This window comes from Acomys minous (genome assembly GCF_964271855.1).
Source record: "Acomys minous genome assembly, chromosome: 3".
In the NCBI taxonomy this organism is placed as follows: Eukaryota; Metazoa; Chordata; class Mammalia; order Rodentia; family Muridae; genus Acomys; species Acomys minous.
In genome coordinates this window covers 53172786-53186140 of record NC_140485.1, presented here as the reverse complement: position 1 = coordinate 53186140, position 13355 = coordinate 53172786, and the positions used below count along the sequence as shown (strand labels likewise).

Genomic DNA, 13355 nt, shown 5'->3' with positions numbered 1-13355 from the left:
GTCATCACAGGCTGTGATAAGGGTGTCTGCATACAGAGGTATCAGCTAACCCCAGGATGGGACACGCTGGGAACCCTGCTTAGCCTTGCAGTTCTTCTCAGAGGATGAGTGTGTGTGGGGTGTGGGGAGCCATGATTGTCATCCTATCCTTCAGAATCAGCAGGTGCCAGGCCCAACCTACAGGAAGTTGGTGTGGGTAAAGAGGGAGCCTTCAGTTACCCATAGCTCCCAGATATGTCCTCAAAGTTGCTGTTCTCAACAGCTTCCTCAGGTTGGCTCCTTGTCCCAGGCTAGCCCATGTGTCTTATCCTTCCCGCCTTCCCATTTGGAGCCCAGACCTTTCTAGCTGTAGTATCAGGCCTTGTCCATAGGCTTACGGTAAGGATCTGGCTGAAGCCTCTGGGATGAATGGTCCATGGTGCACGCTAATTAGAGAGGCTGGTAGCCCAGCATGGCACACACAACATGCCCAGACTGGGGTTGATTTTGCCATCATCAGCCTGTCACTGGATTAGATACAAGTTCTAGGACCAGGCTGGGGCTATACCAGGTGGTCCAGGAGTGGGAATTCTCAGGCATTTCTAGTGAAGACCTTCTGTGGAAATACCCCTATAGGGGATTTCATTAGGCTGGGTTGCTCTGGACTGGGCACTTCCCTGAGGTGCAGGTCATGTTTAGTCTTGCAGCAACGGATGAGAGACAGCTACTTATAAGGGTCCTTTTGAGGAGGCAGGGGTCACTCAGGGGCCTCCCATGCTCATAGGGTGGTGAGGGCAGCAGGGTCAGAAGCTGACTGGTACATACGTGTTCTCTGAAGATGAAGGCCAAGATAGCTGCTGAGAGCTCTACCAGGAAGATGATCAGGATAAACAGGAAAAACTGCGGAGAGAGGGTAACTGTGAGGCCTGCCTGGGCTCCATCTTACCATGCACCCTTATGTGATAGATGAAGTGAGGGCTCATCTTGTAAGGCAGACTTCCACTGTCATAAATCACTGTTTTCATAACAAACACACTGATGATCTACCCTGGGGGCGCAGAGGCTCAAGAGAAAGCATGGGCAATGCAGATAAATAAGTCTGTTTTCTGATCACATGGTCGCTGAGAGACAGACGCTGCTCTGTGCAGTGTAAAACCTAGTGGCCTCCAGAAGGAGGCTGCTGATGGAACTGAACTCATCTGGACTCCCTTTGGGGACATTTCCCTCTGTGAATTATCCAAGCTGTGGGATCTCAAATTCTTTGTGATCCCAGGCTGGGTTTCCTACTTCATAAACCTCCAGGCTACATTTTCCTGCCCCAGTGCCTCTGGTTGCCATGGAAATAGGAGGCCATGCTAAGAGATAGGGAATCCATGTTATCTTTACCTGAAACACAGGCCCGAGATAGGCAGAAAGGCAGTGGGACTCCCAGAATTTCAGGGGAGTTTTATGTCCAACACAGAGACCATTCTGCTCCACTCAGTAAATCCCTGTGTTCCACAGATTGACTAGGAAGGTCTGATGTGGGGCCCTCCTGTATTGGGGAGTCCCTTATGCCAAAGCTAAGCTCCAGCACCACCTCTGTGAGGCCTTCCTGACTTCTCCCAGCAGAGGGGGCCAGCTTCACATCATAGCATCCCAACAGAAGCACCTGGCCACTGCAGGCTGCCTTGCCCCAGCATCTGAGAGGCCTCACAAATAAACAAATTGTCATCACGAGCCTGTGATATGCTGTGTGCCTCAGGCTCTGGTCTTCAGTAGCACTGTTTTGGACTTGCCTCAAAAAAGAAGAAACCGCAGCAGCATGGCCTATCTTCCTCAGCACACTTGCAAACCCCATACTCATCCCAGCTGGAGCCACCAGCAGAGGGACCCACAGCATTCACAGAAGCTGGCCTTTATATGTCCTAACTCTCCTGGCCATGTAGGAGACAACACTCAGGCTGGTAAGCTTGTATTGGGGGTGCTCGGCCAGAAGGAAAAGGGGGTGTTGGGCTTAGGCTGAGGATATTGCAGGCCCTTCTTTCCCAGTAGCATGGGGCTAGTAATAAGGATGGATGATACGGAGTGAAGATGTCCCAGGCTGTGAAAGTGTGGGACTCGGGCCACTCGGATGATCGGTAAGAACCTGCCTTTTGCTAAGAACCCAGCCACTCAGTCATGGCCTCCTGGATGACCTGGGACATGGTGGATGGTTGTGTGTGTGTGGGTCCTCTCATAACTTCCTTTTCCCGTCAGAAACTCTGTCACTTTATCCTCATCCTGGGAGACTCCGGTCATGTTCGCCTTGTGGCTTTTCTGCCTGGAGAGGTCTAAACTGTTGAGCATAGGAAGAATGAAGACTGGCTGGAGGACACAGTCAAGCCCCCAGAGCTGTCAAAGGAGATGCCACTGTAACATCCAAAGGGAGGCCTTCACAATGGAACCATCTCCTTGGCCCACTGCTCTGCCAAGGGAGTAACTTATGGACTCTCCGTATCCTGCATGGCCCTGCACTCTCTACTGTTCCAGGAGGTGGTCTGAGGGGCACTCAGGTGCAAGTCGTGTCTGATCTTGTACACAAGCCCCGGACTTGGGAATGTATGGCGTCGGCACCGAAGTCATTCCCCGGTGGCTCTTCTCTATAGCTTTCCATTGCCCATAGATGAGGAAGCTGAGGCTGGGGAGGGGACGACTGGCCCAAAGATGCAAAGAGTAACAAGTCCCAGGTCAATCCTCTCCTGCTAGGGGCTTTCTGCCGTCTCTGTGCTCAGCTAAGGTCGCAGCCCATGAGAAGCCTGGCATGTGCGTAGCAGCCTTACTGGAGACAGTGTGGAACAGACGGGAACATTTGGGTACCATGTTGACTCCAGCCAGAACCCCAGCACTCTCAAAGACTCGGGTAGTCTTGGCCTGAGGACAGGGAGCAGTGTGGAGTAGGACAGAAAGCTTCCTGGGCCTGGGGCAGGACCCTGGCTGCTGCTTCCCAGTCTTTTCTGTCACCCATTGACCTGGCTTCCATGAGTCTGGCCATCCCTGGGCTGAGCAGCCACTAAGAGAGTGTCCTTTGCAGCTTCTCTATCCCCAACCCAGGCAGAGATCTGGCATTCCCATTTGATTGGTCATCAGTTCTACACAACAGGGCCTCTACAGGGCTCCCCCTTCTCTGTGTCCTCCCTGACTGTTGGCAGGTCCTCAGGCTCTTGACCCCACAATGATGCCCGCAATGCTGGCCGAGAGTCACAAATTATGGATGGTGCGTGCCACTGCACAATCACTTTGCAGCCTCCATGAGATGGTAGGTAACAAGCTTTGCATGAGAGCGAGCGTCAGCTAGGAAAACAGCAACTGCTACGCTCTGCATTCTCTGGGTTGCATGCCGCTCATGGGAGTCTGATTTCTGCAGCTTGTGGAAGGGGCAAGTGCTTTGGACAGCAAGGCTGTGGCTCTAAGAGAAGCTGGCGGTACTGTAGTTTGGGGGGGCGGTGACTGTGGATAGTTGCAGTGCCATTTAGGGGTGATGGCAGGAGCTTCCAGTTCTTAAGAGTTGTGAGTTCGTTTATTCTCAATGTATCAAGTGAAGCCAGGAGCAGAGCTAAGCAAGATGCATGTTTTCCCAGTGGATTGTGAGCACAGAATGGGAGCTGGGAAGATCTGGTTATCCTCATTTTACTCATGAAGGGTCTTATAGGTCCAGAGAGGTTAAATGGGCAGCCCCAGGACACACAGCTCTTACCATCAACCTCTGATCTGTCTCCTCCTTGTGCTTTTATCCCAAAGCTTCTATAGAGCGCCTGCTCTGAGGCACTCTGGGTGTGGACAAGCAGACACATACAAGGCAGACACCGGCCCACCCTGAGGTGGGCTGCACAGAGCTGATGCCTCGGAGAGATGCCAGGAACGAATGCGGCTTGGGAAAGGGAAGGAGGAGCCTGGGAGCTCCCACCTGGTGCATATCTATCTGTTCTGCACAGGGCCTGAGTTTCAAGAGGGAAGTGCACGTTGCAGTACCTACAATAGAGATGAGGTCCCATCCTGTCCTCCGCCAACCTGCCCCCACATCTGCAGCCAAATGACTTCCTCTTGCTCTCACAGCTTCCTGCTGCTTGGGGACTTCCCCCAGGGGGCCCAGGCTACCGTCCCAGGGAATTCCCACCCTCTGATTTCCACCTCTGCTAAGCACTGAGGTCAGCAGATCCCTTGGTGCTCTTACTCATGGGGAGTGCCCTGGTTCTGCGTTCTGATAAGCAGCCCTCAATTTCCACATTGTACCGCTCATGTAACTCTTAAATACACTCATTCTCTTTCCCTCTCCCTCCTGTCCCCATCCCTCTCCTCTCTCTCTCCTGCCCCAACACCCTTGTTGAAATTAGACTTTTTAGGTAATTTGGCCATAGGGTTCCTTGTGACACTCAGAGGAGACAATATATATAGGAGTGGCCGGAGCTGGTGTAGGGGGGGGACAGAGACCCACACATCTGTTCTAGTCATTAAGTGACTGATCACAAGGCCAATTGTCCTCAGACTTGGGGGTCTCAGTCCCAGAACCAGGCAGGGGTTGCTCCATGCGAGGCTTTATTGCTGCAGACCTGGGGGCCCAGGGTCCTGGGATGGCTAAAGCCATGCTCTGTTTGCCCTTTCCAGATGAGAGCCTGACTTAGGAGGAAGCCAGAAGCCTCCAGGGAGCCCCAGGTGCCACCAGTGTTTGAATCAGTGGCCATATTCTACAGGAATGACCACACAGCCAGCTTCAGATTGGAAAAGAGAACTGGTATTAAGTTAGGGACCTTTTAGAGAACCTTCTAGAAGGGTTGGGGATGTAGCTCAGCAGGCAGAAAACTTGCCTAGCATATGGGAAGTCCTGGACTGGATCACCAGTGCTACACAAAATTGTCATGGGGCACACCTGTAATCCAGCACATGAGGAGAATCCGCAGTTCAAGGTCATTATCCTTGACCCCATAGCAGCCTAGGCTACCATGAGACCTTGTCTTAGAAAAAAAAGAAAAGTTTCTAAAAGCTTCTATGCCCCCTCAACCCCCTGCACTATATACCTGCCATCTGTATATGTGTTTTCACACAACCCACAAACTACTACATAACCCACAAAACCCACAATACAGGTACACACATCATATATACACGGCAAACACATATGCACATGTAATATGCACACATGTACCCACAATAAGCTATATATAGCACCACATAACACACATGTACACACAACACACATACATGTATACTCACACATACATGTATATACTTAGAACACACACACACACACACACACACACACACACACACACACACACATGCCCACTGCCATAGTGTAGCCCTCTTGCACATGACTTCAGTCTGTCCAGGGCTGCTCTGCGTTGGATGGCAGCAGACTGAGGCCTGGTATTACCCTGCCTATACCCTACCTTTCATCCACACTGCCTTTAGGCTTGTGTGAACTGGACTTGGGAGAGGGATGAGCAGGGAACAGAGAGAAGAGGGGTGATAGAGAGATGGCAGGAAGAGAAACTGAGAGACGGCAGAAGGAGAGAGGAGAGAGGAGGAGGCTGATGCAGAGATAAAGCCCAAGTGGAGACAGAGAGGCAGAGGGGACCTGGCTGGTAGCCAGCTCTTGGACTAATTCAACCTGTCCCCAGCTCTCAACCTTCTCCTTAAACTTTATGCAAAAACAAATGCCCCATTCTTCTCTCCAGCTGGCAGGGCGCAGAGCACACTTAGCCGAGGCTGGCAAAGCAGCCGAGCACAGCCTGCTCTCAGCCAAGAGCACAGGCTGCCTTCCGGGCTTGGCTTCAGAGATGGACCCATTAACAGTGATGCATCCCTGGGGACCAAAGCGGGGAGGGGAAGGCAGGACCTGCTTTCCAACTCCTTTTTCTTTCTGTTCTCTCTCCCTCTCTTTGAGACAGAACCTAACTCTGTAGCCCAGGCTGGCCTTGGTCTTCCAGCAATGCTCCTTTGTTAGCCTCCTTAATGCTGGAATCACAGCTGTATACCTCCATACAGATCGCACAAACTCTCTTTTCATGCATATATTTTTTTTCAATAAGCATACAAGTAGTGGATTTCCTTATGTCGTTTTCATAACTCCTTAGTTCTGGTTGATCCTCCCATGTACTCCTTAGACCCCCGTCTCCTCACCCCTTTTCTTCTTAGCCCCTCAACCCCCTTTCATATCACATGTATTCTGGTATTTTCTCATTCCCTCCCGTAAAGCCTCTTTTTTCCTCTCATGGGCCCCTTGCTAGTTTTCTGGCCTCTACCCAATACTTCCTCCCACATAAATACACATAAATAAAAATTAGAAGCTCAGATCTACATGAGAGAGAACATGAGCTATTTGTCTTTCTGAGACTGGGTTACCTCACTTAATGTAATATTTTCCAGTTCCACTCATTTTGCCTGCAAATTTAATAAATTTCATTTTTCTTTATGGCTGAGCAAAATTCCATTGTGCATATGCACCACATTGTCATTACCCGTTCATCCATTTCCCGGCTATCGTGAATACAGCAACAGTGGTCGTGGATGTGCAAGCATCTCCACAGTAGGATGCAGAGCCCTTTGAAAACATGCCTAGGAGTAGTACAGATGTGTCACCACACACCAAGACCAGCTCTTTCTTAAAGCCTCTGGCTCCCTAGCCAGAGCGGCCACATACAGGAGCTGACCGACACGACACAGAAGAGGACATTCCACCAGGGGGCACCCGCAGGTTTCTTTGTCTTTCCCAGTAAAGTTAGCCATGTTAAGCTAAGAGAAATAAAGGGACCTACAGCTCCCCTGCCGCTCATGTCACAGGCCATTGCACTTCCTCTCTGGGAGGTGGAGCACATGGCTATGGTAGGAATGAGCCACATGGGGGTGTCTTAATCTAGAAGGAGCCCCAGGCCAGATGTCTTCCTCTAGCCTGGCGCCACTGACTATAGGAAAGACAGTTCCACTACTTGCAAGGCAGCGCTTTGATCTCTGCACACTTGGCTGTGTCCATGCTCAGGGAATCCCCCTGGGGTCTGAACCGATTAGCCTGCTCTACAGGAGTGAGGCATTGGCTAGCGTTTCCTGCCCCAGCTCCTGAGCCTGCTGTTTGCTCTGGGCCTCCTCGAATAGTTTGTGAAGTAGCCTCCATGGGTCCCCTACAAGGAAGTCCTTCAACCCACTAGCCCAGGTAGCAGGCCATTTGAATTGCAGGCCATTTATACACAAGGAACATTTGCAACTTGAGGTATGCTTGCATCTCTAAGCAGGAACCCTGTAGCAGGCCTGGGCTCAACGCTGAACTTCTCTTGGCCCCAGGCCCACAGATCCTCCTGGGAGAGAAACCCACCCACCAAGACCACAGGCTTCAGGCTCTCCAGCAGAGCTAGTCAGTCCCTTGGCAGTCAAAGATGCCGAGATCAAGAGGTTAAGAGGCCAGGTGGGGAGCACAGAACAGGGTGCACACTCACACCTAGGCTTGCCTCCTCCCTAGTACATCTTCAGTGATGAAGTCACCTCTCACAGCCTGGACATGAGGGAGGGAACTGCAAAGGTTACCCCCATCGCAGGTGTAGAAGGTTGTGACAATTAGCACTGTCACCTTGACAAGGTCTAGAGTTGCCTAGGAGACAAGCCTCAGGCTGTGTCTGTGAGGAATTTCTAGGTTGGGTTAAGTGAGAAGGGAAGATGTGTCCTATATGTGCACATCACCATGCCATAGACTAGGATCCCAGAACCAATGAAAGGGAGAAAGTAAGCCAGGCACCAGCATGCATCTCTTTCTCTGCTTCCTGCCTACAGAGACCACGTGACCAGCTGCCTCACGCTCCTGCCTTTCCCTCCTTGATAAATGACACCTTCAAACTGAGCCAGAAGAAACCTTTCCTTCCCTAAGTTGCTTTTATCAGGCATTTTGTCCGAGCAATGAGAAAAATAACAAATACAAAGACGTAAGAAGCAGCTCCGGAAAGTGTTCCATCTCCGCTTGAGAAGTTAAGTGGAGAGCAAGCTGCAGGGTGAGCGATCTGCCCAACAGCCAGTTTGGCTTCATTACTCAGGGTTTATAGATCAGGGCTCTGGAAGGAAGGAAGTCATCCGAGCCAACACCAATGTCCTCAGTGGACTGTGCCTTGAGAGGCCTGGTTGGTTAGCCTTGGAAGCCAAGGCCACACCCAAGAGCTGTGGGCAGAGACTCCATGCAAACCAGTGGGCTTAGGAGCTGGGGCAGCAAAGGCTGGGTACTGCTGTGTTCCTGGAGGGCAGTCCACTCAGCTCAGACCTCAGGGGCACTCCCTAAGAATGATGAGCACAGCAAGTGTGCAGTGGCCAAGGGCGCTGGCTTGACTTTCTGGGGTAGGTGAAGGGTAGGGGAGCTAGGAGAGGCACAGTGGGTCATCCCAGGGCATCAGAGGGTCACTGTATGTATCTGGGGAGAGGAGGGAGACAGTCTTAAGAGGCAGCTAAGAATCTTTAAACACTAGTGTTCCACTAAGCAGTCCTCAAACTGCTCACCACTGTTCAGCCATGAATGAACCAGACAACCTTGGCCTCTCGACTGGCCATAGAGCTAACATTTAAACTAGTGACAGTAAATAGTTACTGACTCCTTCCTGGCCCAAAGCTAAAAAGGCAAGCATATGACAGTGTAGCTGGCTATCCCCTATCCTTAGCAGCCACCTTGAGTTTGGGGTGACTCAGAACAGACCTTAACAGACCCGAAGTTAAACCAAAGGTAGCAGAATGTGGTTAGTACTTTTTCTATGCTTGGTCTAGGGAAAGTGCGGAGCAGGGTTCACATCAAAAGCTCCAGGTACTGTCCTGGGCTGAACTCGGTTTTCACACCCACCTCATCAAAGGCCTAGACCAAGATTTGAGGCTCCTTGGGTTTTTTGTTCTCTCACACGTGCTCATCTTGACCCCCCCCCCCCAAGCTCGTCTTCCTATCTCTTCCAAACTCAAAGCTCTCTCAAGCTTTCTTCTGGATTCTGCCTCATTTGTCTAGAAAGGCACCCTGGGATGGTGTCCCTGACCTTAGGCCTCCTTACCCAAGGGCAGGACGGCCGGCTAGTTCTCCAGTAACAGTTGACCTGATAGGCCAGTGCTCCACGGACAGATGGCCCCTGCACCAATCTCCTACCGGGATGTGGGTGAGTAGCTGGGCACCGCAGGGCTCCCAGACCACTGACCACAATCAGTGGGCTGGAGATGGAACCCGGGGCCTTATGCTCTACCACTGAGCGACACCCCCAGGTCCCAGGACCCTCTGGCTTTAATGCTGACAGCCACCCAGGTGGGAAGGACTGTTTTGGTTTCTGAAACCAAGTCGGGGTTGGGAGTCAAAAGCTCCTTATCTCTCTCATATCAGCCACAGGTAGAGCGGGGTTGGGGGGGTGGGGGGAAGGGGGGGAGGGAGGTCACTCACAAATAGCAGCAGACACCTGTTCTCTCGGACAGCTCCGCAGCAGCCCAGGAAGCCGAGAAGAAACAGCAAACCACCCATAGCTAGGACGATGTAGGCGCCGGTGGTGAGCAGGGGGTTGGTAGCCACGATCTCTCGGAAGCCAGTGGGATCCACAAGGACCCAGATGCCAACGCCCAGCAGGCAGGCTCCTCCCAGCTGTAGTCCATAGGCAGGCAAGAAGAAAAGAGAACAGACAGACAGACAGCGAAGTCAGATGCTCCATCCACACCCTCCTGAGTGAGGCCTGGGGCTGAAGAGCTGAGGCCTGCAGGCTTGGGCAGATCTCATCATGCTGAGCCTAAGTCTCCAGGGCCCACTGGCCACTTTGAGTGTCCATGGAGCTCCTCTCAATCTAATTTCTGACCTGTGTGCCACCTCAAGCTGCGAAAGACCTTGTGCACAGGGTTTATTGGTGACTTTCATATGCTCCTTAGATGTCACAGCTCCAAGCTTATGAGGCCAAGGACGTTCAAAGGGTCACCTCTCAAGTTTATAGCAGAGTCAAGGCTACAGCCTAGGTCTCCCCGACACTGAACAAACCTCCATGGACAAGCTCTTGAGGGTGATGCTGAGCTCACAGTGGCCACACTAGGGACAAGGTTTGCTCAGTGAACTCCCATTCTTAAATACGTGCCGCAAAGCCTCTCGCTGATGTCTTTGCGTGGCCCGTCTCTCTCCGTGCCTGCCTCATCTTGGGAGAGAAGCAGCTTAAGCTGGAGCAGGGGTCATATCTGCTGTTTATTAGCTGTGTGACTTTAAGTACATGGCTGACTCTGAGCCTTAGCATCCTCATGGCTAGCCAGCAGCTTGGATTCCCACCTCCCATAGCAGCCCCAGCAGAGCTGTCATGGCCGATTTCAGTGGCCAAGACATCCCATTTCTCTTGAGTATGGGCACTATTGGAAGTGGCTCTGTTATGTGCAGAACTGGTTTGATGTTGAATCTGGGGCTACTAACAGGGCTTGATATTCTTGGTGGCGCAGGTGAGGAACAGCAGGTAGGCTCGGGGGCCACCGCCAGCTCTGGCTGATTCAGTGGGTTTCCTGGGTGGGGCTGGTACTGGGCAGAGCTGGAAAGCTGGGTGAGAGCTATTGGCAGTTGCATCAGGTGGGGTGAGTGGAGAGACCCGAGAAGAGGGTAGGGCGGAGGAGAGGCCAGAGCTGATAGCTGTCTGCCGCATCCCTAATTTTTGCCTCAGTTTCCCCACACATGCTCCAGTAAGGTCTGCTCCTCTCGTCACTGTGGCTGGCTTTGGGGTTCAATAGTAATCTGCTGAGAACTGACAAGGAAGGTCCAGGGATAGGTGAAATGGGCTGGGGTCCCCATCTAGGACAATGCCACTTTCACATCTGTAGGCTGCCTAGCCCCACGTCCAGGAAGTGGGTCCCAGGGAGACACAGAAAGGTGTGAAAATGGAGAGGCAGAAATGAAGACAGCCTTCTGCTGCCAGCAAAGGGACTACTCTTACAGGACAGTCCTGAGGGGCCAGGGGTGGTGCCTGAGATGGAGGCCAGGGTTGGTCAGGGAAGCCCATAGAGGATCAGAAAGTGGGGGTGGGGCTCTGCTACCAGAAGGGGTTGTGGGACCGAGCATGCACTGAGTGGGATGCTAGCATGGATCATGGAGATGACAGAGCCTCTGTCCCCTTGTACCTAGGCCATAATTGCGAGGGAGATGAACGCACTTGTTCTGTACTGGCTGCATTCTAGACACCTGTTCACTAATCTCGCTAAATTGTCAGAAAGGCCCATTTTGGTGAGTCCTTAAGACATGAAGATGTTGAGGTTTAGAGTGGTGAAATGTGCTTCCAGGTTGCAGAGCTGGGGTGCCAAGGCAGGCTCCTCTGAGAAGCTTTCAATTACACAGGGGGCTATGGGGAGTAGGGCAGTCAATGGCATGTCCCTCAGGAAGCCTACTGGTTAGGCACATCTGCCTCTGGATATTCAACTTCCTGTGGCCATTTTAGGAAACAGGCTAGTCTTATCACCAGCAGAATCTAGAGACCCAGGTAACACCCAGTGGGAGACCCACAGGAGACCCAGGGGAGACCCAGGGGAGACCCAGGAGAGACCCAGGGGCACTTACAAATACGAAGAAATTGAAAACAAACATCAGATACTTCATGCAGCTCAGACAGTCACCCTCCATGGTGGGCCACCTAGAAAACACAAGGCCTCTCAGTCCTCCTGGAGACACCGGACTCCTTCAGTTGGAGTCAGAACCAGCCCCGCCCAGGAGACCCAGTAACAATTCCTCTCTCAAGAGCAAAGATTCGCAACTAAGCAAGGCCATCTGGAGCTTTAATCTGGAGCTCTAACTCTCTCTCATTCTCTAGTTCCCTGGCCCTGGTTGTCACCCTCCTCTGAAGTGCATGTCACACACCATACACACACAACCATACACACACACATACATACACGCACATGCATACATATACACTATAAACACACTGTATATACACACCACACACACACTAAACACATCACACACACTGCACATACATACACTGTACACACGTACTACACATCAACACACACACACACACACACACACACACACACACACACACACACACACACCACAAATAAGTGCCAAGAAAGAGACTGCCCAAGGAGTGTAAGGCCCTCATGGTCTTCACTCCACTGAGTCCATAGGATGTGGGGAACAGCTGTAATGAAGGCTGTGAGGGCAGACTAGCCCTTCCACCCTTGGGGGCTGGCCGAATCACAATCTCTGTGGGGTTTTGCTTTAGAGTCTAGGCCCCAAATGCTCTCAGGGGACTTGCAGAGATGGAAGATTAAAAAGCTGAATTTTTGTCGGGTTCCTCCTCCATACCTGTCTGGAGGCTCTGTCCTCTCCTCTCTTCCCTCTTGCCCAGACACTCCCTGAACACCAGGGACCTTGATGCAGTGACCCAAGTTGGGAGAAGAAGATGAAAAGGCTAGGGGTTTTCTCTGGGAAGCATGGCTGTAGTCAGCAGTTCTCTAACTGGGTCCCCCGAGGCCAACCAAACGCTAGTTATCTTCAGTATCTCCACCCCCAGCCCCCCCCCCAAATTCAGCCCTTCATCTCCAGCAGACTTAGGGGCCAGTATCTTGGACTAGAAGCAGAGGAGACCCTGTTTTTCAGATTGCTCAGGAGCTTTCTCGTCTGTGTGACTCTGCAGAACAAAACCCCATGAGAATGATGGATGTTTGATAAAGACAGAGGCCAATGCATGGATAAAGTCCTTCAATCTTGGCCCGGAAGGATGGAAGCAGGGCCAGCATCCAGGACCAACCTGACCTGGTGTGAACCCATCTATCTCAGTGTAGGGTGAAGGACAGGAAAAGTGCAGTGGAGAGCAGGCTGGGAGTTGCCTCCATATGGCCCTTCTCCAAGACAACCCAGGGAGATAGGAAGTGACAGTCTGGACCTGTTGCCCAGGGCTTGGGTTCCTGTCCCAGAGACCATCCACCCAAGCCTCCAAGGGTCCTAGGCTCACAAATGTGTGTCCTGAAACTTAATGCTTCAAGTAGAATAAACCTCGGGGCTTTGAGGAGTGCTTATTATGTCTGACACAACTGAGTTCTGACTTAAAACTGGCCTGGGATACCTTATGTCACTAGCACCTCAGAGAAAGCCAGCGTTCTCCCTGAAGAGTTGAGAGGCACTAATGTGGCTGATGGCTGTGCCATGTAGCCAGCCCAGGACCCTGTGGGTACCACCTGCTATCGGGGCTGCGTGGTTATTCAGAAGCACACATGGGCTTCTGGGAGACATGCTTCCCCAAGAGACATGGCCAGGGTGTTCATTGAGACACTTCCAGTGTCCAGGACAGACCAGGGCAATGGCACCAGTTAATACAATTTCATGAACAATTGGATGAATGAATAAATACATGGTGGAAAAGAGAAAAAAAGAGACAAAATGTTAGAGTCAGCAACTCAGAAACAGCCAC

General features: G+C 51.8%; 1 protein-coding gene across 3 annotated transcripts in view; it reads right to left on the bottom strand.

Moving 5' to 3' along the window:
* The window catches only part of TSPAN18 (tetraspanin 18), a 137216-nt gene that overhangs the window by 8764 nt on the left and 115097 nt on the right, over positions 1-13355 (bottom strand). For all 3 annotated transcript variants that reach the window (XM_084777649.1, XM_084777651.1, XM_084777650.1), the window contains 3 exons: positions 11501-11573; positions 9377-9571; positions 805-879 (listed from right to left, as the gene is read on the bottom strand). In XM_084777649.1, coding sequence (XP_084633775.1) covers positions 805-879; positions 9377-9571; positions 11501-11563 — 333 coding nt within the window. In that variant the 5' untranslated portion in view covers positions 11564-11573. The remainder of the gene's footprint in view (positions 1-804; positions 880-9376; positions 9572-11500; positions 11574-13355) is intronic.